This window comes from Mauremys reevesii, linkage group 3, assembly GCF_016161935.1.
Source record: "Mauremys reevesii isolate NIE-2019 linkage group 3, ASM1616193v1, whole genome shotgun sequence".
Taxonomy (NCBI): domain Eukaryota; kingdom Metazoa; phylum Chordata; order Testudines; family Geoemydidae; genus Mauremys; species Mauremys reevesii.
Genome location: NC_052625.1, coordinates 204787049 through 204812527, shown reverse-complemented (window position 1 = coordinate 204812527; position 25479 = coordinate 204787049). Strand labels below are relative to the sequence as shown.

The 25479-nt window shown below is 45.2% G+C and overlaps 1 protein-coding gene across 1 annotated transcript in view; it reads left to right on the top strand.

Moving 5' to 3' along the window:
* Window positions 1-25479, top strand: part of SELENOI (selenoprotein I) — a 63173-nt gene that overhangs the window by 15822 nt on the left and 21872 nt on the right. Inside the window, exons 2-3 of the mRNA XM_039531123.1 lie at window positions 21748-21816; window positions 22162-22270. Of these exons, the coding sequence (XP_039387057.1) occupies window positions 21748-21816; window positions 22162-22270 (178 nt within the window). The remainder of the gene's footprint in view (window positions 1-21747; window positions 21817-22161; window positions 22271-25479) is intronic.

Sequence of the window (25479 nt, the reverse complement as noted above, 5' to 3'; positions counted from 1 at the left end):
CTTGGCGTGGCTCTGCTGGCTGGTTTATTTTAGTTGTAAATTGGATTTACAGGCACTTGTCAAATGCAGCTGCATCCTTTTGATGTATCCCAATCTTAAACTAAAATGTTTTCTCCTTAATCACTTGTCCTTTGTACAGAAGCAATCTGGTAGAATGTTATCTGGAATAGACTCTATGGCCTAAGGGTTTCTGTCTGGGATCAGGATTCCCTGGGGCATGTATCGCAAATCTTTTTGTTGTTGTTGTTTTTCTAAACCAACAAGATACAATACCACCCCCAAATGGTGATGTTTGTAACTATTTATAAACTACTCTTCATGCAATGATACTGTAAATCACTATCACTAAAGTGGGCTGAAAGGGTAGGGTGCTACCCGGGGGCACAGAACGCCTGGGTTCAGTTCCCAGAGCCACCACAGATGTCCTGTGTGACAGTGTGAAAGCCCCATCCCTTCTGTGTGCCTCAGTTCCTCACCTGTAAAATGGAGACACTGGTACTGCCCTGCCTCACCGAGGTGTTGTGCTAACTGTGTTCAAGTTGGAAAGTTGCTCAGGTGCTGTGGTGATGGAGTGTTTAGGAGTATCTTAAACAGGGTAGGCAACCTGTGGCACGCGAGCTGATTTTCAGTGGCATTCTCACTGCCCGGGTCCTGGCCACCGGTCCAGGGGGCTCTGCATTTTAATTTAATTTTAAATGAAGCTTCTTAAACATTTAAAAAACCTTACTTACTTTGCATACAATAATAATTTAGTTATATATTATAGACTTATATAAAAAGAGACCTTCTAAAAAGGTTAAAATGTATTACTGGCACGCAAAACTGTAAATTAGAGTGAATAAATGAAGACTTGGCACACCACTTCTGAAAGGTTGAGGACCCCGATCTAAAATAAGCTAGATGAGCACTACCCCTGCTTTACAGACGGGGACCTGTGGCACAGAAACTGACTAACTTGTCCCAGGTTATGCAGCCAGCTGTTGGCAGTAATGGAAGTAAAACCTAGGTGCCCTGGTGGTCAGTGCATGTGACTGACAATAGTACATCAAGCTGATGCTCTAGCATTACAACTTTGAATAAACATCCTATCCTATATTTCAGTCTTCATTTGTTTATTACTGTCCTCCTTGTCTGCTCTTAGCCCCTTTTCTGAAATGAGCTTGTCTATTCAGCCACTAAGCCCTTCTACAGAAGGGACTTCCTTTGCCCACCCCTTCTATCCAGGTGGTCTCATTATACAGACTTTTGCCCAACTAGAAATGACTTGATGTGGGATCCTTTAGCTTTGGTGCTTTGCACTAAAACTGCCTGTATTTTCCTTTAGCATCAGGAATCTGGTCTCTGAACACACAATCTGGAAACATACTCTGTCAAAGAAACGGCATCTTCTAAAAACTGGTTAAAAAAGCCCAAACAGGTAACAAACAGCCCAGTTTTCAAAGACAGTCTCTGATTTTGGGTGTCCAACTTCAGACATTTATGGTCTGATCTCAGGGGATACTAAGCACCACAGCTCCATTTGAAGCAACAGGGAACTGCAGATGTTTACCACCTTTGAAAACCAGCCTATAATTTGGCACTACTAAAACACAGCTGCTTGTAAACTTATTTTAACCCAGGTGCAAAAAATAATGTAACTGTTTTAATCTCTACTTTGTAACGAGGTTCCATTGGGGCTTCTTTACTAACATTTATAATGCTCTGCCTCCACTAATAAATGTCCGACATGCAATTATGGAGATACACTTCTATGAAAGAGTTAATGCCTTCAAGTACAGACTTCAGTCTCCAGGTCCTGTTCGGAGGAGAAGGAAATATACTAAACTTTGTGAATTTATCTCAAATGGGTTTTGAGAATGAACTGGTGACCAGTAATAAGTGGAAAATTGTTTCTCTGAGGCACCATTGTTTTACCTCTGAATGCTGGTTTTCTCCTTCAGTGGGAAGTGGCACAGAGCAGTGTTGCGAATATACTGTGTTCTAAGGAAAAGTTCAGTTTGTTCTTGTTGAGAGAAAGTTGGCTTTGAGGTGAGGATTTTTTTCATAAGTAAAGGTATTAACGGTACCGCTAACCTTCTCCCAGTGGTGCAGGTTTGTGAAGTTAGGGGACATTATATTAAGATTAGATGTAAATAGGGAAGGAATAGCTTGGGCAGAACTACTTCACTTTATTGGCAATATAATCACTAGTCCTGTGATTATCAGAATACATTATCTGAGGCCTGGTTTACACTGCACGGTTAGGTTGACATAAGGCAGCTTATGTTGGCCTAACTATGTCAGTGCACGCACTATAGCCTTGCTCCCACATACTGACCTAAATCCACCTCCCCCAGAGGTGCAGGGTTTATGTTGGTGTAGTTAGGGGGATGCAGTGTCTGTGTAGACCCTGCATTCCTTACAGCTGCTGTTGGCAGTCTCTTGTCAGTGCTGGAGCCATGACATCGACAAGAAAGTCTGGCTCCCCACCTAGGCTGCTGCTGGGTGTCCCTGCAAGCCAGGCTGCCCCGTGGGATCCCAGCTCCATGCTCCCCAGTGGGAGCCCCGCTGCACTGAGGCTCCTGTTTAAACACGCGCACACACACACACACACACACGCACGTAAGGTACAGCCCAGTTTTCAAAGACAGTCTCTAATTCTGGGTGTCCAACTTCAGACACTTAGGGTCTGATCTCTGGGGATACTAAGCACCACAGCTCCATTTGAAGCAACGGGAAACTGCAGATGCTTAGCACCTTTGAAAACCAGGCTCCTTCCCTCCCCCCTGTTCCCAGCGGGGAGCCCCTTGTGCTGCCCCTCTTCATTTGGTGGAAGCGCTCTGGTGAGGACCTGCACCACCAACAGAATGAGGCTAGTGTGGACATAAGTCACTGCCATAATTTCTGTGGTGGCTGTAAATTGACCTAGCATAGGTTGATTTAAGGTGGTAGTGTAGACATGCCCCGAGAGTGACTCGTTACTGAATTCCTTCAGAGCAGCATTGGTTTTCTAGACATGGAGTCCATCTGTAGAATCTGGACTATAAATCTCTATTTTCCTGCTTAAATACATAATCAGCTCCTCTGGAGATGTCCCTGTTGTGTGATGAAATGAAGTTAGTGCTGTTTGAGCCCTTCACTTCTCATTGTGAGCTAAAACCAGCAGTCAGTCAGGAATCCTTCCGTACAGAGCTTGTTCTTGGCTGCTGAAACGCTGTCCATTGTCCTGTTGGCATGTGGTAAATCAGTGAATGTGGGTTAGAGCATTTCACAAAAGGAAAAACTCATCACTTGGGGAAGTGGTTCAACTTTTGCTCAGGTGATTGTGAGCTGAGTTTACTCCTGGGATTTTCAGAAATTTAGTTGTCTTCCTGTGTCAGGTTGGAAGAATAACTTCTGATGCTGTTTGTAGCATAAGTAGCCCAGATGGGGTAAACTTTTTTAAAACAACTTGAGGCCAATAATTCTTTTGACTTTTATTGCGCAAGTAATGACTGTTGATAGGTACTACAAAAAATTTAAATGCACACTGACGTGCCTTGAAATGGTTGAATTCTTCATCTTTAAAAACTTCTCACTTCCTCTCTGAAGAAACTTTAAAATTGTCGGCTACCAATAAAAGTGTTGATTTTAAGAAGTGTGCATTACCTTGAAACTGGCCCAGTGGTTCCTAGTTCATTTGGTGGTATAGTCTGCGTCTGTACAGTCCAATTTAGGTTGTAAGCCCTTCTGGAAGGTATAGTCTTCCTCAGTATTGTAAGTGATCTCATTGCAGGCATTTCTGTATGTTGTAGAAGTCTTACTTAAGCTAAATTGATAGCAGATACTCTTAAACTGATTTTAAGACTGTCCAACCAAGGGAGTTGCACCAGTTTCAATGGGTTTCTAAATTGATTTAGTTTAATCAGTACAGTGTTTGTTTGTGTCTAGACGAGGCCTTAATGTATCTGTCTCATTCCTGCTCAGAGTAATGGCCTGATCACCAGAGATCCTCACTGGCACATCCAGCAGGCCTGCAAAACTGATACAAGTAGTAAAAAGCTCTTATCCCAGGGCTTGGATACTACAGTACCTTAGAAATCCTAAAATAGATTCCTTGCCTTCCCAGCCACCACTGTCCTGTAAGAATCTGTTGTATGCATGGGCAGGTGTACCTAATTTGCAAACTATTAACCCTATCTTGTTAAATCTGGTTTGAAAAAAAGAAATTGTACCTACCGAGTTGTCCACAACATTTGCACTAACTTGTTGAGGATTGGGGCAAGATTTTTTTTTCTCTTCAAAAGGGTATTAACTTGGCAGAGCAAGCAGTGGTAAGTCAGAAGGTGGTGGCAGCCATACCACAATTAAATGCTGCAAGCACTCTGCTTTGTCCTGAATGGACAGGCTCACTCTTGAAATTTTTCTTCTTGTGATAGAGAGAGAGAGAGCACTCCAGAGTCTCTTTTTTAGGCTCTCTACTGTAGCATTTTTGGGAAATCTACCAACAGTGGGAGCACTAGTGTAGAAACAGGCACAGGTACTTTCTACCAAGGAGTTGTATAAAATTGCTCTGAGTAGGGTTAGAGGACAGTGCTGTGTCTCCGCTTTCACTACCACCAGTAGGGCTGTGCTGGGGGTAGATATGCCCCCAAATGCTAGAGTATCAAAGGCCCTATTGTTCTATTCATGTTTGGTTTGCTGCTGGAAAAAAAGTGAAATGGTTGTGGTAAGTTTCACCATGGTGTGTGCAATGTGCAGGTTGCAGTGGAGTGTCAAGGAGAGACAGACTCAGAATGGGCTGTTTTAATATGAAAAGCGATTCTGTAAAAATGTCACTGAATTGCATTTTTGTTCTGATGTGGGGAAAAAAAAATCAAATTTGTATAACGGCTGATCCTGGAAACACAGCATGGGATCTTAGAGTCCCACTGGCTGTCCCTTTTCATGAATACCTATAATAAAAGCAGCAAAGATTCCAGTGGCACCTTATAGACTAACAGATGTATTGGAGCATGAGCTTTTGTGGGTGAATACCCACTTCGTCGGATGCATGTATTCACCCACGAAAGCTCATGCTTCAATATGTCTGTTAGCCTATAAGGTGCCACAGGACTCTTAGTCTGAATCTGTAAAAGCAGCTAACACGGCTACCCCTCTGATACTGCAATAAAAGGTGGCTGGGCCAAATTATGTTCTCATTGACACCTTTGCAGCTCCTCTGCCGTTTGTGGGTTTGCACAGGGGTAACGGATTGGAATTTAGTCAATTCTGATGCACAAGAAGAAGCTGAATTATATTCCTTCACTTATCTGTGTTGGGTCTGCAGGATTAACAGGAGTGTAAAGCAGTGAAAACTTTAATTGCTAAAATCAATCAAGATGATGGAATATATGCAGGAAGCAAACCTGTTCAATCAAACATTGAGTTTTAGCTTTGAACTCCACTTGAAAGTAGTAGTTTCCCAATCCCCTTTTAGTTCCATGTAGACTTTCAAAGATAATGTTGTTCCTGTAAATTGGATCAGTGGTTCTCAATCAGGGGTATGTGTACTCTATGGGTATGCAGAGGTCTTCCAGGAGTACATCAACTCATCTAGATATTTTACAACAGGCTACACAAAAAGCACTAGCGAAGTCACTACAAATTGAAATTTCATGCAGACAATGATTTGTTTGTTGAAATGTAAGTACAACATTTATATTGCAATTGATTTATTTTATAATTCTACGGTAAAAATGAGAAAGTCAGCAATTTTTTAGTAGTAGTGTGCTGAGACACTTTTTGTGTCTGATTTTGTAAGCAAATAGTTTTGAAGTGAGGTGAAACTTGGGGTCCACAAGACAAATCAGCATCCTGAAAGATGTACAGTAGTCTGGAAAGGTTGAGAGCCACTGTTAGTTTACTATAACTCAAGAGTACAAGTGTATGAATTGTGGAACAGGAGTGAGTTGGTGCTTTTACCAAAGCGAGGCCTTCCCACTGTTTCTTAATGTAAGAACAATCTGTAGTCTGTAAAACTGTCTTTGCTCTAGTATATGAAATATGTATTTCTGTGGAGGTAGAACTAGAGTCAGCTAGTTTGTGACATTTATATTTCTATGCCACTTGTGTGCAACAATTATAAATAAGAAATGAGAGTTTTCTCATGTAGTTTCACTGGTGCTTCACATTGTGGGCCCAGTCTGCAGCTTCACTGCTCGTGGGAGGACTATGTTCAGTTAAGATGCCTGCAGAATCAGTTTGCAGCTCATAGCATTTCACGCTGCCTGATGTGAACACCAGTTCTGCTGCACAGAACACGCCTCCCCTCTCTGACACACAATGGCAGAACGTAATTGGCTGGTGCGTATGAGCTGCAGTAACTCCTGTTTTCAGTCAGGGCGAGTCTCAGTGGATAGTTTGAAGGATAAGATAATGGGCATTGTGACTTTTGCATTGCATTCCCAGCTCTCAGTTTGCCCCTGCAGTGTTGTAGGGGGAGGGAAGGGGAGACATGCTGGGACGTTTTGTTCTGGTTCTGTGTTTTGTTAATGTCAGGTGGTGATTCCAACACTGCAGTTTAGTTCCATCACGTGTGCACGCTTTCTGTAGGAGAGCTGCTTGTGCATTTGGGGAGGTAGGACTGAAAGGGCATTGCTTTTCTTTTTTAGATAACAATCTTATGGCTTCATTAATATAAATGGTAAATACTACTTAATGGCTTGGGTGAGCAGTGCCTTTTTTTGTAGTTAGTTGCCTTTGTGATGACTGTTGCTAATCTTCAGTGAGGTTCTTTTAAACCGTCCTTAGCTAAGCAGAGGAGCTACTGATGCATTGTCATAGGTTTATTCCCCACTTTGAACTTTAGCGTCCACAAGATGGGGACCTGCATGGACTTCTCTAAACTAAAATTCTAGTTTAGATCTGGTACGCTGCCACCAGCCAGGTTTTTAGTGTCTGGCACACTCCCTGTTCCCCCCAAACTTTCCTTGGGGAACACAGATCCAAACTCCTTGAATCTTAATACAAAGAGGGATTCCCTATCCCCCCTCCCCTCTCCAAGTCCTTAGGAGAGATACCTGGATTCAAATTCCTTGAACCAAACAAAGAGGGATTCACTTTTCCCCCTTCCCTTCCCCTGAAAATCCAAACAAGGGAAGAAATCAATCAAGCTCTTAAAAAGAAAAGGATTTTATTAAAAGAAAGAAAGTACACTATCTATGTAACACCAGGATGAAAAATATACAGGGTCTAGCTATAAACCTGGAGAGGCTTCCCCACCTCCTTTCTCAGACTAATCAAAGTAACAGCAAACAGAAATAAAGATATTTCTTCAGTAAACACACGATTGCAAATGTAGAAATTAATTATAAGACTAAACCGCCTTTCTAATACTCACTATACTGAATAGAAGAAAATACTTCAGGAAAACTGGGAGAGCTTGAAGATATGTCTGGCCTCTCTTAGATCCAAAAAGAGAACGGCAACCCAAACAAACACAGACAAAGACTTCCCTCCACAGAGATTTGAAATTATCTTGTCCCTTGATTGGTCCTCTGGTCAGGTGTTCATTAGGTTACTGAGCTTGTTAACCCTTTACAGGTAAAAGAGACCTTAACCCTTAACTATCTATTTATGACATGCATGTTATAGAAATTACACAGATAATTAAAATATGGATGTCTGCCAAGCCAAGTGAAATGTAGATGGTACTGGACCCATTCCGAATCACTTTCTAAAAATAAATCTGCAGTTTTTAGGTATCTCCTATAAACAGTGTTGCCCATTTCAAATAGTGAACCTCCCCCCACATACACTTTTAAAGGTGAAATTTAGATGTTAAAGTTTATTTTTCCAAATTATGAATGACATGAATAGACAATTACAAGTTCATCTTAAAACAAAATAGTCCTCACTCCTGCTTCATTTGCCTCCCAGCTTTCTACTACAATTGTTTGTTGTTGTTCTCTCTTACAACAGGAATGTGTATCTCTTGGCAGGTTGAAAACTTCTCCATTTACTCCTAAAATGCATTAGATGAAGTTTATCCATGTAGCCTGCTAATGGCTTAATCTCTTTAAAAGTTTTGGATTCACCATTTAAGGTTAAACCTCACTTCTAAAAGTAGTATATTGACTGTGACCAGATATTAAAGCCTAGAACAGTGGTTAGCTTTAAAAAAATAAAAACACCTCCACCTGCAGGATTGCTTTGTTCAGCAAGGTCTGGGGCTTCCTTCACAAAATCTAGTGGTTCCTGGGGAAACGCCTCTTGTGGTTGTCACGTTTTGGTTTTTTAAATACTTTTAGTAGCCAGGTATCAGTACTGCAGCTGGAAAAACATTCTGCTTCTCTTAGTTCCCAATGTAATTTTAACTGATTGGGTTATTCATCTCCTGTCCTGAACTATTGTGTAGTACTGCTATGCGCTGTCAGGCAGATGCCACTTGCTGCTTCATAGGTGGGCTGCATTTCAGTCGTGAGTGCAGTGATTATACCTGCTACAGGAATCTAAAAGTGCCTCTCTGATCTCCATGGTAGTTATTAGGTTTTGTGACTGTTTTGAGTATGAATGTGCAGAGGGATCCACTGGCATGAAAGGTGCTATATTAAAACAGAATCACGATTCCAAATATTTGTACGCTTTGAGTGCGAGTTTGCTGTGTGGGTGAGCTACTTGCCTCATATTTTACCCACCACTCACTTGCCCTGCCCTTGAAAGACGCTGGTGAACCATTGTCGTAACTGGTGCTACCCAATAATCTACAGAGCGGTACTTTGAAAGAGCAGGACTCTGACGAGGGTAATTACATTCGTTGCGTATTATTTTTTTGCACATGGGCCCGGTGGTGTTGGAGGTCCTGCTAACTTGCATCAAGAAGCAGCAGGAGTGAAGTGACAGAATAGCAAGATTTTAACAAGAGAAGAAGCTGGAATCTGAATCTTTTGAGCCTTAACAAGTCTAAGAAAAAAAGTGGGTGCTGGGTTTAAACCTGCCACTCTGCATTTGCTTGACTGGTTATCAGGAGACACTGGAGCCAAGGAAGGCGATGCTTGAGACAGGCTGGCCAGATTACCTAATTGGATTACTTTTGTCAGTTAAGATTTACGTGCTAAACTGTAAGGCGAAACGGACTACTCTGGGACTGCAAAAGAAACGGGGTTTAAATCTATGTGCCAGAAGAGCACGCTGTGTACTGTAGCTGTGTTCCAGGTGTACCCTCCCAAGGGCTCGCTTTCACTCAGAGTAGCTTGCAGCATGGAGTTAAGGTTACTTGTAAACCATGAATTGAGAAGTCTGCCCAGGAGGCCTGATGATGTGAGTTCTTCCAGCCAAGAAAGATTGGATGAGGGCTCCTTCAAGCCATGGCTTCTCACTCAGCTAGACAATTGTGTGCAGGTTGTTTGCCTGGATCATCTGGGTATGTCTCACTTAATCAATTCCCTGCCATTGCCAGGGCCTTGGGCATTGCTACACCTTGGTCCCTCCTATTATCTGCCTGTGGCACATAATAATTTAGCCCCCTCTAGGCTATAATATTTCGGTCGAACTTTGCTTGTTGGGTTTAGTGTGCAGGTGCTGGGTGCATTAGTGGCCTGTGATCTAGGGGAGGTCAGGCGAGATGAACTGGTGGTCCCTTCTGACCTTAAATTCTATGACTCTAAGTAGCTTATCACATATGTTAGGGAGGTTGTGCAACCTGCCCATGAGTTAGCCTCTGCATTGCTGTACATTTTCCCACAGTGAGGGGAAGGAAGTCCTGTGGCAAAACACAGGCCTGCAATCCAGGAGTTCTGGGTTCTGTTCCCAGTTTGCAATCTAACTTCCTGCATGACTTAGGGCAGGTTTGCTTATCACTGCTAGTTTCCCTGTCTGGAAAATGGAGATAATACTTGCCCCACCACTAGGGCTTTGAGATTTCATTGAAGCTTATAAAGCATGTTGGGATCCTTTGGCTAAAAGGTGGCAGAGAAGTGTATATAGGTCAAGCTGTCTAGAAAAAAAAATTCTATCTAGGGTGCTTCTCTTTTTGTCCCAAACTGTGTAGTTGCTTTCTAATTCCAAGTGGTTATGGGGATAATGAGATTGTTTGAATCTCTGTCCTTTCCCCTCTGTCCCTTGCCATTAGTTTAAATCTCATTATCTCTTAAACCACTTGGAATTCGGCGCTTTAAAATTGCGGTAAGCTGGGTGCTGAAATTCCTAGTGGAATAAGGAGATGAAGTTTAAGATTCTAATGCTGTGGCACAGCTTCGCCAATTGTCTGGGGTGGTTGATCGTTATGGGCTTGGTGAAGTAAATACAGTATATCAGTTTGTCAAAAGCCACAGCTGTGTCCATTACAGAATGCAGAATAATCTGTCGTTGAGGTGTGCAGCAACCACATTAAAGAAAAAAATTAGAAAGTGGGTTATCAAAATCTCCGAATAAAGGACTGGAGTCAGCTCTTATTTTAACATTCTTTTCATAGAAATAAATGATAATAGTTAGACAAGGTAGATGGATTTTTCTCCCGCCCGTTTGAGAAGGATCGGGTTCCAGTTTAATATTAAGGCCCTTTCTGCCTTCTCAGCTTCCTGTGCTGTTAATCCTGGGATTTGCTCTGTCTCTTACAAGAGGCTTACGCAGGCTTGGTTTGCGCCTCTTGCCAGAAACTACCTTATTTGGGTGCACAAGCACGTTACCCCGAAACAAGTTTGCCTGGGCTTGCCAGCATCTAATGAGAGAGAATAATTCTGTTAGTTTTAGCTGGCACTTGCAGGCCATGGCATGACTTTACATTAACGTGCTCTGACAAATTCTACAGCTTTTCATAGACAGGTTAGTGTAAGACTTCGAGTGGGTTGTCTGAGTCTCCTCACTGTGCAGAGCGCTGGGAGCAGGGACAAGACTGTATTATTTCGAAGCCATATCTGACACTTTGGTGTCTTGTCTCTGCCTCAGTTACTTCTAGTGATTCCCTGTCATCTTCTTGTGCTTCATAACTGCCTCTTGTGTGTTCCTAGGCTGTGTTCTTTCCTTGTGGAATACATTTTAATCAGGGGGTGAAAATAAACATCGCCTGGTCAATAACTTGTGGGCAGTGGTTCCAGTCTGTCTTGTTTTGATGTCTGGAGCTGCCTTCTCTTTCCCTTGTTCCCCTCTGTTTCTAAAAAGAAGGTAAATGGACATGGCTATCTCCTTCATTTGGAAATGCAGTAAAAGAGATCACTTAGGCCTGGTCTACACTAGGACTTTAATTCAAATTTAGCAGTGTTAATTCAAATTAACCGTGCACCCGTCCACACCAGGAAGCCATTTAATTCGACATAGAGGGCTTTTTAGTTCGAATTCTGTACTCCTCCCCGACGAGGGGAGTAGCGCTAAATTCGACATTGCTATGTCGAATTAGGCTATGTGTGGACGGAAATGGACCTTAGTAGCTCCGGGAGCTATCCCACAGTGCACCACTCTGTTGACGCTCTGGACAGCAGTCCGAGCTTGGATGCTCTGACCAGCCACACAGGAAATGCCCCGGGAAAATTTGAATTCCTTTTTCTGTCTGGCCACTTTGAATCTCATTTCCTGTGTGGACGTTGTGGCAGAGGATGGCTTTTGGAAAGTGACTTTTCTTTGGTTGTAGTTGGGGAGAGGCGCTTTCCTCTGGGAGGGGGTAATTAATTACCAGATGTGCTTGGTGTGTCCTGGGAGCACTTCACCAGGATGAAGCACATGGAATTATGGGCTGAACAATGAAATGACTGCCAAGTCACACTCTCTTCAGCACTAAATAAGTCAGCCTAGGCATTTATAGCCTCTGAATTTTTTCTTGGGATTGTATCAAAACGTCACCCGGGAGGAAGGACTTTAGACAGGATAATCTTTGTACCTTTGTGCTGGATAATAGTTCTGTTATGAGGTAGAGAGCAGATAACAACTTGCAGCGTTATTTAGAATTAGATAGTGTCTGGTTTATTGATTGTAAAGGAAGCGTTTCCAGAGGATTTGAAAATTCCACTGGCCCCAAGGGAGTAGGGATTTTTCTAAAGAGAATACTAGCAACTCCTGCAGAACCTAAGCTTTAATTAAAGTTAAGCACACTTGATGACTAGGTCTTCTCATGTTCAAGCACTGTCCTGCACTGATTAAAGAAGTGAGCATTGGGTGCTTTCACTGTGCTTGTTTCATTTCTGGAGCAGTGCAGATTTCAGCTCCAAAAGCAGTGAGTCAGACCTTAGATATCTGAGTTTCAGGAAATTCATGACATCCTTGTCTTCAGGTAGAAGCTGATGGGGTAAAGGCAGGCAGAAGCCATGGTGTCTGACCACAGCACAGGTTCTCGCCATCTTCAGTCAGACACAATTATTTCTCTTCATAAATCCTGCAGCCTCATAAAACTTTTCGCACGTGCCTGGGGTGAGTAGATGGGGTGTTGTTTAGACAGACGTGGAAAACAATAGTTCTTGATCATGATGGTGGACGTGGGAGAGTGGCTTTTGTGCCTTTGCTTGTATGGGACATTATCAGTGCCTGTCAAGTGAGAATTTCTGCTCCATTTATCATTTCTGTTTCTGCGCTAACTTTGGTATTGGCACACTTGGCTTTTTACAGTGTGTTGCAGCAATAATAGCCTAAGGAAATGAAAGGGTTTGGTTCTTATACACTGTAGACCCATGAGGAACTAATTGTAAATGTAGCCCATCTATCCTGGCTGCCGTCACACAGGTTTCCTCGTTGCATGTCTGGATGAATACTAATACTGCACAGTACCTTATTTATGTTAACCCATGCCAAGATTTTCAAGACCTACTAGTGTCTTGAGTGTGCAATTTGAGGCACCTTTAAGGGGCCTAATTTTCAGGGAGAGGGTGCTGTAAGATGTCTCAATTTGTGCATTAAAAATTGCTAGTCAGCTTTGAAAATTGTGTCCCTCTGCCAAGGAATTACCCTGCAGTAAATAGCAAATCTTTTACTAAGAGGATAGAAGCTACCCGGTGAATTTCTATTTAATGTATAATTTTTATAACCTCTGCATGGTTGTAATTAATCCACTGCCCAGTTGCCTGCAGCTCAGGGTCCTAGCTATGGGGTGCTATATGACTTTTTCTCTGTTTCCTCTGTTCTTTAGGTCTGAAACACCCAGGCTAGATCTGACTAAGTTCATTGTTCTGAGACAGATTATGGGTGTGGTGTGTTTTGATTTTTTGGACAACTGGTACAACTTCTACCAAGTATACCCATATCCTCCCCCCTCCCATTTTTTGCAATTTCATATTTCTCTTTGTAGCTATGACAGTCTCTCTAATACATCAACCAGAAGAACAATCCAGTCTTGTCACTGAAGGACTAAGTTTGTGTTAGCGTGTAAAGCATGTCTGTGGTCTTAACAGATCTAAGACTGCTCTGTTTAGACTATATTCTTTTTTGGGACAGGGCTGCGCCCATATTTTAACTTACAGCTCCAAGCACATCATCAGCACTCAACTAGTTATATACTAATCTACTAAATGCTCAACATCTTGGCCTCCAATCTCTTACTCCTGGGAGAATTCTGCGCTACTGTGCGTGTGCATATTTAATAAGCCCTGCAGGTTTCTAATTTTTTTGCGCAGAAAAAAGCTTCTGCCAAAATGTTGCTTGCAGTTCCACCTTTTAACCACCAGAGAGCACTGTGGCGCAAGAACAGCAGTAGCTCCCGGCCTGCGAGGGACGGGCGCTTGTCAGGCCAGGGGGTGGGTGGTTGTGTGTGTGTCAGTGTCAGACAGGGGCTCATAAGGGCTACTGGGGGAGGACAGACTGGGACAGGGGTTGAATAGGAGTGGAGGCACAGAGCCGGAGGGGGGGGAGGTTTGTATAATTTTTGGTGGTGCCCAAAATGGTGGTGCCCCCCCGCTCCCGCCCTGTAAGCCAATATAAAATGAAACAAAGAATCCTGTGGCACCTTATAGACTAACAGACGTTCTGCAGCATGAGCTTTCGTGGGTATCTGAAGAAGTGGGTATTCACCCACGAAAGCTCATGCTGCAGAACGTCTGTTAGTCTATAAGGTGCCACAGGATTCTTTGTTGCTTTTACAGATCCAGACTAACACGGCTACCCCTCTGATACTTGACAATATAAAATGAAGCTACAATGCGTCAGTGCCACAAGATTACAAGGTTGGAGAAGGGGTAGGGGGTTCCAGGGGCCAGTCAAGGGACAAGGAGCAGGGGGGTTGGATTGGGCAGAGGTTCGGAGGGGCAGTCAGGGGACAGACAGCAATTGGATAGGCATGGGAGTCCAGGGGGTTTATCAGGGGACAGGTAGGGGTGGGGTCCTGGGGAAGTTGGGTGGGGTCTCAGGAGGGGGCAGTTGGGGACAAGGAGAAGGGAGGCTTAGATAGGGGCTGGGGTCCCAAGGGGCAGTTAGGGGCAGTTGTCTCGGGAGTGGGTAATTGGGGGACAAGGACCAGTGGTGCTTAGATAGGGGGTGGTGGTCCTGGGGGGCAGTTGGGGCAGGGGTCTGGGGAGGGGGCAATCAGCGGCCAGGGGCTGGGATTCAAAGGGCTCTGAGCTGCTGGCAGCCGTGGGGAGCCCTGAGCCCTTTAAATCCCAGCCGCCTCGGCTGGGATTCAAAGGGCTCTGGGCTCTCTGCCCCTGCGGGCAGCCCAGAGCCCTCTGATTCCCGGCCGCGGCTGGGATTTAAAAGGCTCTGGGCTCCCCGCTGCTGCCGGCAGCCCAGAGCCCTTTGATTCCCAGCCGTGGCTGAGATTTAAAGGGCTCTGGGCTCCCCGCGGTTGCAGGCAGCCCCGAGCCCTCTGATTCCCGGCCGTGGCTGGGATTTAAAGGGCTCTGGGCTCCCCACGCCTGCAGGCAGCCCAGAGCCCTCTGATTCCCGGCCGCAGCTGGGATTTAAAGGGCTCTGGACTCCCCGCGGTTGCAGGCAGCCACAGACACATGGGGACGGGGAGGGGTACGGGGACACAGAAGGATGGGGAGTGGCTGGATGGGGGCACAGACACATGGGGACGGGGGAGAGGTATGGGGACACAGAAGGATGGGGAGTGGCTGGATGGGGGCACAGACACATGGGGACGGGGGGAAGGGTACGGGGCCACAGAAGGATGGGGAGTGGCTGGATGGGGGCACAGACACATGGGGACGGGGGGAAGGGTACGGGGCCACAGAAGGATGGGGAGTGGCTGGATGGGGGCACAGACACATGGGGACGGGGAGGGGTACAGGGCCACAGAAGGATGGGGAGTGGCTGGATGGGGGCACAGACACATGGGGACGGGGGAGAGGTATGGGGACACAGAAGGATGGGGAGTGGCTGGGTGAGGCCACAGACACACATGGGGATGGGGCAGATGTGCCTGACTGAATGGGGGAGGCTACAGATCAGCCAGGGTCTGCATGGGGGAAGCTCCCTAACAATCCCTCCCCGTCCCCCAAAAAACCTGTTCCATACTTTTCCCACCAATACCCAACAACCCTCCAAGTTCACACCCAGGCTCCTTCCCAGCAATTTACATCCCTCTCCCACAGCTCTTCTGTTACCCCTGACTGCCTCTGTGCTGCTTCTGGGGGTGTGGGAAATATCGTTCTGTGTTGTAGTTTAAATGAATTCCTACTCCGAGCTCTGTAGTAAGGAGTCTATTTGTCAAAAAACGTTTCCTGAGTCTTTTTTTGTTGTCTATGTTGTTACAGACATACTTGCTGACAGGTATTTTGAAATAATTGACCAAAAATAATTGAAACCAGTGTGATTATATTGTGTTGTTTTGACAAATAAAATATGCAGAATTTTGTAGAACTTTTAATTTTTTGGCGCAGAATTCCACCAGGAGTAAATCCCTGTGATTACTATGCTAATGCTACTTGCATGTAAACTCCTCGGGCAGGGCTGTCTCTAAGGGGATGTCTACGCTAGAGCTGGAGGTGTAACTTCCAGCCCGAGGAGACTTAGCCATGCAACCTCTAATCGAGCCAGCATGCCAAAAGTAGCAGTGGAAGGGGCTAGCTGCCCAGAGGACGATCTCATCCCCGAGCATTGGCATGTACTCGGGTGACTAGCCTCTCCTGCTGCACATGCTGCCGCAACTACACTGCTATTCCTAGCGTGTTAGCTCAGACAGAACTAGTGTGGCTAGTTTTCACCCCTCCAGCTCGAGTGTAGACATAGACCCTAAGTGTTTGTACAGTGCCTAGCACACCGGGGTCCTGGGTGCTATTGCAATACAAATAATAATAATTATTCACCTTGCCTGTGGATGAGACGCAATGAACTTCCATTCATGCCGCCACCTGTCAGCCATAATAAGCGGCAAGCGGGATTCTGTGTAGTAACTTGAAACTAATATTCATGGAATCATAGGGCTAGAAGAGACCGTAAAGGTCATCTAGTCTAACCCCCTGCCAACGTGCTGGACTTGTTGTGTCTTAAACCATCCAAGGCAGATGCTCTCCAGCCTCCTTTTGAAACCCTCCAGCGAAGAAGCTTCCACAACCTCCCCAGGCGTCTGTTCCATTGTCCTACTGGTCTTACAGCTAAGAAGTTTTTCCTGACATTTAATCTAAATCTGCTATGCTGGAGTTTGAACCCACTGCCTCTTGTCCTGCCCTCTGTGGCAAAAGAGAACAATTTTCTCCACCTTTCTTATGGCAGCCTTTCAAATATTTGAAGACCACTATCATGTCTCCCCTTAAACTCCTCTTTTCCAAACTAAAGATGCCCAGTTTTCATGTTCTCTGTATGTATAAATATCCCGTCTGTGTGTTCCATTCTATGCATCCGAAGAAGTGAGCTGTAGTTCACAAAAGCTCATGCTAAAACAAATTTGTTAGTCTTTAAGGTGCCACAAGTACTCCTGTTCTTTTTCCAGTTCCTTTAGTCTTTGCTCATATGGCTGCATTCCATCCCTTTGATCATCTTTGTCCGCTCGCCTCTGGGTCCTTTCCCGTTTCTTCACATCCTTCCTATACAGCGGTCGCAGTACGCCAGCTAAGGCTTAATCAGCATCAAGCAGAGTGGTGCTATTACCGCCCATAACTTGCATGTGATGCCTCTGTTAATACAACTGTATATGCCTTTTTTTGCAACAGCATTGTATGGCTGATTCATGTTGAGGTTGTGATCGACAACTCCCAAATCCATCTCAGCAGTGCTGCTGCCAAGCCAGTTATCCCCATTCTGTATTTGCGTGTTTGGTTTTTCTTCCCTAAGTGTATCACCGTACATTTGCCTTTGTTGAATTTCATCTTGTTGTCTATAGCCCAGTTCTCCAATTTATCAAGATCCCTCAGAATTTTAGCTCTAGCCTCCAAAGTGTTGGCAGCTCCCCATAGCTTTGTGTCATCTGCAAATTTGATCAGTCTGCTCTCTAGTCCTACATCCAGGTCATTAATAAAGATGTTAAATAACACCAGACCCAGAACAGATCCCTGTAGAACCCCACTTGAGAGCTCCCTCCAATCCCACATTAATGGTTACTCTTTGTTTAACCAATTATGTACCCACTTAATGATAGTTCCGCTGAGCCCGTATTTCTCCAGTTTACCTATCAGAATGTCTTGTGGGACTGTGTCAAAAGCCTGGCTGAAGTCCAGGTATATTATGTCCACCACATTCCCCCATCCACCAAACCAGTTACCCTGTCAGAGAAGGAAATCAAGCTGATTTGGCATGATTTGTTCTTAGTAGATCCATACTGGCTAGTGATCACCCCTTCATCCTCCAGGTATTTGCAAATTTAATACTGTATATATTGCTCTAGTAGCTTCCCAGGTATCGAGGTCAATCTGACTGGTCTGTGCTTCCCCAGCCCCTCCTTTCCCCCTTTTTAAAGATGGGCACCATGTTAGCCCTTCTCCAGTGTTCTGGGACCTCACCTGTACATAAGAGCGGCCAGACTGGGTCAGACCAACGGTCCATCCAGCCCAGTATCCTGTCTTCCAACAGTGGCCAATGCCAGGTGCTTCAGATGGAATGAACAGAACAGGTAATCAAGTGATCCATCCCCTGTCGCCGTCCCTGCCCAGCCTGGCTAATAGCCATTGATGGACCTATCCTCCATGAACTTATCTAGTTCTCTTTTGAACCCTGTTATAGTCTTGGCCTTCACAACATCCTCTGGCAAGGAGTTCCACGGGTTGACCATGTGTTGTGTGAAAAAATACTTCCTTTCGTTTGTTTAAAACCTGCTGCCTATTCATTTCATTGGGTGACCTCTAGTTCTTGTGTTTATGGGAAGGAGTAAATAATAATAATGGGTTGGGGTACAGGGGTGTGAGTGCTCCGGCTGCGGGGGTGGGGCCAGGGATGAGGGGCTCAGGGCTGGGGCAGAGTGTTGTGTTGCCAGATTTGCCTGTTACTTTGGGGTGTGCTCCTTTATTAGGGTTACTCTGCTGGGTGTGTGTGTGTGTGTGTGTGTTCTGTAATTCTATCAATGTGCTGCTTGTGTCACTTGTGTTCTCATACGGCGCTCTACTTCTCCCTGCTGCGAGTCCCCTCCCAGTGGAGCTGCCGTGCAGGACCTCGGTTCCCCAGGGCTGGGTTCCTCCAGCCCCAGAATCAGACAAACACACACGCATTAACAGAGCACGTCTGAGAGGACCAGGTTAATCGGCATCCCAAGCTGACCTCTCATATGTCCCTGGACTTAGCAGGCTGGGTGGAGCACTTCCAAGCTGCCACCCCAGGTTCAGCACATCCTTAGCTCTGCTTTCATGTTACAATTGTTCTGGTAGTAACCCACCTGATGAGCAAACCCCACCAGATTTTTGGGCGCTGCAGGGATCTTTGCTTAGGTATGAGGAGTGTTGCTGCAGAGTGAATGAGGAAGCCAAAAACCACCCCGGGGGGAGGGGGGGCACGGCAGCAGGGAGGGAGAGAGAGAAGCAACCAGCTTAACTGTGACAGTTATTTATTGCCAGGTAATAACCAGACAAGGGGAGCCAAACAAACAATATTAAATGTAACTTTAAATTTGATTATAAAAGTCAGGTTTAGAAACCTATAACTGATCCCACAGGTCAGGGTCAGAAGGCTACACGCTGGGTTCTCACCACTCCGTGAAGCATAAACCGGTCAGTCTTCCCAAACGCTGGTGGTAGCTGAGGGTCCAGAGTGCTGGAGACGGGCAGAGCCCCCAGCACGATCGGTCAGGAGAAGATGAAGTCCCAGTGGCACTGATACAGATTTTGGATCCAGGCATCAGAGCACTTACTTGAGCATGGGTAGGGGTTTTTGTAGGGAAAGAGCGATGGTTCAAGGGAGAACACTAGATCTGTTTGTGGGTAAACTGATGGCTCAGGGGAGTATTGCACAGTTGTTTTGTGTAGGCTAGACAATAGGAACTGATCATTCCTGGCTATGCTCAGTGTTCCTCCCAGGGAGCTCGCAGTGCAATTAGGCAGCTTCGGTATTTTGGATACCAGTCAAGGATTTATTACTAGAATTGGTCTGATAACTGCTGAGCTGGGTGTGTGCAGGCCTGGACTCGTTAACAGCTGGAGCAGAGATCCCCCATCATGCAGTGCTTCCCTGCTTTTCTGGTCCCAGAGTTCAGTGCGGTTCTTGCCTTGGAATCTCTGTTCTCCATTCTGTATGCTAATGGAGATGCCTCCTTATCGCATCTCCGATGCAAATGAGGCTAGGGGAGTTTCCTTAATCCTGTCACCCTTATCCCAGGGGTGTAGGTGTGTTTCCCACTGCCTTCTCATTGCTTTTGGTAAGACTTTCTTCTGATTGGCTTTGGTTCAAGCAGGGGGCGGGGGAGTTCTTTTGTGAGTCAGACAGGCTGGATACTGCACCCTGGTTCCCCAAGAACACAGAGCTGATAGGTAACAGTTGGTTGCAGGAGATGAGGGCTCTGGCTGGGGCAGGGGATGCAGGGCTCAAGTGTGGGGCAGAGGGTTGGGTGCAGGGGTGTGAGGGCTCAGGGGTGGGATTGAGGATGAGGTGTTTGGGGTGCAGGAAGGTGCTCTGAGGCTCAGGTGGGGAGAGAGGACTCCCCTCCCCCCCAGTTCTCTCTCTCCCCACAGCAGCACCTGGGCTATGGGGGAAAGGTGCTTCTCCCTGCTGGGGAGCTCTGGGGCTGCAGGATAGGTGCCCCTTCCCCAGCCCCAGCCGGTCCAGGCTGTGGGAGGGCTGCCCCAGCCATGCCTGGGGCTGGGTCACGCTGCCCTGATTGTGGCTAGGGCCAGGTCACTCCAGGGTCAGGCCAGGCTGCGCTGCCCCAGCTGTGTCTGGGTCGAGGCTGCTCGGGGGTCAGACTGTGCCATGCCGCCCTATCCACGTCTGGGGCCGGGCTACTCCGGGGTCGGGCTGCACCACGTCGCCCTGTCCACAGCAGGTCCCTGGGCAGGTTCCCTGAGTGCATGCACGGCACTAAATAGGCTGCTGCGCAGCCACACAGCTTATAGGGAACTTAAGAAAGAAAATATCATATTCCTTATCTATTATCTATATGCCCTTTCTTAATGATTCCCAACGTTCGGTTCGCTTTTTTGCCTGCCGCTGCACATTGAGTGGGTGTTTTCGGAGAACTATCCACAGTGACTCCAAGATCTTTCTCGAGTGGTAACAGCTAATTTAGCCCCCATCATTATATATGTATAGTTGGGATTATGTTTTCCAATGTGCATCACTTTGCATTTATCAACATTGAACTTCATCTGCCATTTTCTTGCCCAGGCACCCAGTTTCGAGAGATCTTTTTGTAGCTCTTAGCTAAATCCCAGGCAGACTGCAATCTTGAGTAGTTTTGTATCATCTGCAAATTTTGCCACCTCGTTGTTTACCCCTTTTTCCAGATCACTGTTGAATAGGACTGGTCCCAGAACAGACCCCTGGGGGACGCCACTATTTACCTCTCTCCATTCTGAAATCTGACCATTTATTCCTAACTTTTGTTTCTTATCTTTTAACCAGTTACCAACCCATGAGAGGACCTTCCCTCTTATCCCCTGACAGCTTACTTTTCTTAAGAGCCTTTGTGAAAAGCTTTCTGGAAATCTAAGTGCGCCATATCCACTGGATCCCCCTTGTCCACATGCTTGTTGGCCCCTTCAAAGAATTCTAGTAGATTGGTGAGGCATGATTTTCCCTTTACAAAAACCATGTTGATTCTTCCCCAACAAATTATGTTCATGTGTGTGTCTGATAATTCTGTTCTTTACTGTAGTTTGAACCAATCTACCCGGTACTGAAGTACTGGTACTGTCATCCATGAGTTTGCAAATATTACTGCCAGTGGCTTCAAGATTTCTTCAGCTAATTCCTTCAGCACCATGGGGTGGATAACTTCAGGCCCTGCTGACTTGATTTCTTTCAGATTAGTCAGAAGAAATCTCTGACGTCATCTTTATTTATTCTGATCTGTATCCCTTCCTTTTTATTGTCTATGCCGCTAGTTGTCTGGTCCCATGTTATTTTTCACATTATATTCATGGGGTTATTTTGCAAAGGTGTCTCTAGGGGCTGGAGGGGTTGATGTTTTAAATATAAATTCAGTGGTCAGACTTTTCCTGAAATATGACAACTTCTGGGCAGGAGTTCCATGAGCGTGGAGATTGCAGTATTTCCAGCAAAGGTGGCAGAGTGCGCTTCAGATTTTCCCATTATCTTTAAAATGTTAATGTTTCCCTGCTCTATAGGCAAGTATGACATCCTTCTCGTGTATGACATACTGTGACTTATCTGACACGCAGCACTTTGAGAACCCCAGAACCGGGGGATACTTGATCCCTTTGAGATGATTTGATAGTGTCTAGTTAGTATGTTTGGCTTTCTGGGAGACCTGCTGGAGCATTCATTTAACCATATTTCTCTTCCTCTCCTTCACAGTACAGTGCGGTGGACAGCAATCCTCTCTCTCTCTACGTTATGCACCCATTCTGGAATACTATCGTGAAGGTGAGAATTCCTGTTGGTCATGTGGTTCTGTGCTGGAAGTGGAAGTGCCAATTTTCGGTCATGGCATAATCCCTTAGACAGGACTGCCTTTTGGTTAAAACTCTGCTTTGTTAATTCTCATGACAAATGCCAACCTTCATCCTTCAAGAAAGACAATAACTGGGGGTGCGATTGCATAACCATCTTAACATTTTATGCTGCAGAATCATAAATGTCAAAAGCCTCTATCACTATCTAACACCAATAAGTCATAACCTCCTCTCTGATGTAGTTAAAAGCAATGTGTAGTGCCTATTGTGTGCGCTAATGTGATTCTTTGTGTGTATTTTTGTTGCTTTCCCATAGATTTTCCCTACCTGGTTGGCTCCAAATCTGATAACATTTTCTGGCTTCCTGTTGCTTGTCTTCAACTTCTTCCTCATGGCATACTTTGATCCTGATTTTTATGCTTCCGGTAAGACCGCTTTTTTTAGTGTACATTTTAGAGCATGTGAGTAATAAGATCTGATACTCATCTCTTCCTATACCATAGTTTTGCAATGTCATGTGTTGACTGATACGGCTTGCTTATCTACCGCTCTGGAGTGTTCTTTGGTTTTGAAATATCAATGTGGCAAGAAGAGTCAAGGGCAGAAATCGCTGGGTGATACTGTACTAATGCAGCCAAAATGTGACTCATTCCTTCCAGTTGTTTTGTGAGGGGGAATGGCCAACGTTTAAAAAAACCCAACCAAACAAAAACCCCAAACCTCAAAATGTAAAAGTTCTTTGTGCCTTTTAAAGCCAAGCTGACTTTGACACACACACACTCAAAAAAATATAAAACAACCCAAACAAACCCCATTATGCTACTTATAGCCTTGAGGAAGAACAAATAATACATTTGGGTGCCAATAACAGATGATGTAACCTGTCTTGCTGATAAAATACCAATTTTAGGTTACTGCCCTGCTTGTCTTTGTCCAGTTCATTTATTTTTACAGTGCTGTGTGTGAACCAGTGCTGTATAACTAATTGTGTTCCGTAAAAAGGTAAAATTTGCAACAGGTACCTGTTTTTTCGAGTAATCTCAATTGGATTTAAATACACCTGGACACTACATGCAACATGTGGATACCTTTCTCTCCCTCTCCTGACGGATGACAGTTCAGTCTTTTCACCGTCTGTTAGTCCTCCTTGTCGTCATGATAAAGGATGGGCAAGCAGCCTTTATATCTGGGATAGCAAATTTATATGGCAGTCTTGCGAGGCTGTTTTGACATTAAGGGCTGATCTGCTCTGAAAACTTACATCGCCATAGCTACATCTCTTACGGCTGTGAAAAATCCACACCTCTGGAGAGGCAGAGCTATTCTGATTTAACCTCTGATGTAGACGGGCCAGGCTGATGGAAGGAAGAATTCGTCCCTTGATCTAGCTACCGCCTCTGCAGGAGGTGGATTAACTACAGCGAGAGGAGAACACTCTCCCATTGTAGTATTGAGCATTTACACTGGAGTGCTGAGGTGGCACTGCTGCTGCGCTCTTATGTGTAGACATACCCGACGTTTCTTTTGTCTGCGTTTGTTCGAGAGAATCTAAAATGATTTGCTTTCCAGAAGTCTTTGTAGTGTACTGCATAATCTCTACGGCGGGGCGTGCCTGCGTCTGTTCGGCATCCCATCTTGGAATGGCTCTTCCTAAACAGCCGACTAAATGTTTGATGGGAGGGAAGGCGTAAGAAAGGAATAAGAAGGTCTTGTAACCAAAAAAAAGAGGAAGAAGTTTGGCCTTTTATTAGTTGCCTGAGCACCTTTGTCTTGTCGTAGATCTGGGCGTTGGCTCTAAAGCTGTGCAAATAACAAGTTTTAACAAATTGGGTTCTTCTGGGCACTTCTGTAACTTTAATAGTGTTCGAAGTCACAGACCTGAAGGCTGAGAATCTCCCCTTTGAAGGATGTGCAATCTCCCTTGAAGTGTTTGTCTTCCTATCCTGCAACTACCTCATTCTCCATTGCCCTGCACCTGGCTTAAAGTAAGTGTCAAATGCTACCATTTTGATTTGGTGGCAGTGTTTTGCATCCACATTGTACTAGTGTAAATGACTAGACATGTGCAGGGTAAGAGAATTGGACCCTGAATTAGTACTGAACATTACTCTTCTGAGGTCTAATTTGTGTGCCCAGTTACATGCCATGGCTAATCTCTTGTAAAGAACAAAATGTGATGTCTCTTATTGATGACAGCAAATGTAATGTCTCTTCAGATTTTGTGTGTTACATGTCAGCTAGCTAGGATCTTGTTGAAAAAAAAATAGCTGTAATGGGTCAATCATCAAAACCCAGCTGGAGATCTGAGACGCGCAAGCGAAGCTGCAATTATTAGCAACTGAGGGAGTTCTGTGCACTTTGTTCCTTGGCAAATTGGCAAATTTCACTAGCAAGAATACTTCTCTGTGCTGTAGTAATCCTACACTGCATTGGAAAGCTATGAATTAAAAATGAATAACTTTTTAGCTGCAGGAGCAATTCCCTGTATCAACATTTGTCCAATTGCAGGCTCATGTTGGCTTCTTATGAGGGGAAGATACATTGTGGTGTCCTCCACCTAGGGGAGTTAGTTATATCAAGCTGCTGACAGCTCAAAAGGGCTTGGGGGACAAAGGGCTGAACTAGCCTTTCATCTTGAAGACGTGCACATTTCTGTGTGGTTTGCAAGTGAAATGAGCTCAGGGATCTCATCCCACCCCACAGAATTCTATTGAAATTTATTATTCTGTCCCCAGTAGGGAGTCAGCTGAATTTCAGAAAGGTTTGGTACTTCTCTAACACTGGATTGCTAGGAGGAGGTGGTGCCACACCATGGTACCTTTGGCATGCTGTGCATCTTTCCTCTTCCCAATGGATAGTTGTGACCGTAGGGAATAGAAGGTCTGCTTCCTTCTGGTCCCTTCTTCCAGCACTGCCCTCACTGCTCCCCTTTGTCTAATGGATTTTCGTACCAGACCTTCCTGCTTCTGTCATTGCAGTTCCCTTTCTCCCTCAGACATTGAAGTCATGAAATGTGGCAGGCAGCAGGTTTGAGAGGCTCCTTGTCTTGTTCCTCGGTCTTAGGATCTGTTTTTCATAGTACCCGCGAGTCGTACAATCAGATGGAGAAGCCCCATCAGATCATCCAGTCCTTCTCCCTGCCAGAGCAGGCTTGTCCTCTGCAGGATGTTCTCAAAGTGTTCAGGCCTAAAGTTCCAAAGGATGGGGCTTGCAGCATCTCACTTGAGACACTAGTGTATTGCCTGGGCGTGATTTTTATGACTGGTCTTGTGCCCTGTGCTGTGAGACAGGCAGAACACCCCACAATCCAACCCTCTGGTCTGTAAGAGCAGTAGAAGCAGGTCAGCATGCGAACCCACAAGGGGAAAGGTTTTTTGAGTTCCAAAGCTTCGGTCTCTGATCTATTTTCAGGATTTCATCAACTGTCATGAACGCAGGAGGGAGGGAAGACTGCTTTGAAGTTTCAAGCAATGTGCATATGGCAAGACATGGTCTATTGTAGACTATCAGATACACTGTCTCTTCTGCCTGGGCATCGGACCTGCTGATGCTCTCAGCATATGTCCTTCCTGAATGGATTGTTCTTTTAAATTACTCCAGGTTTGTCAGAGGCCAGATTGTAGGGAAGGGCTTG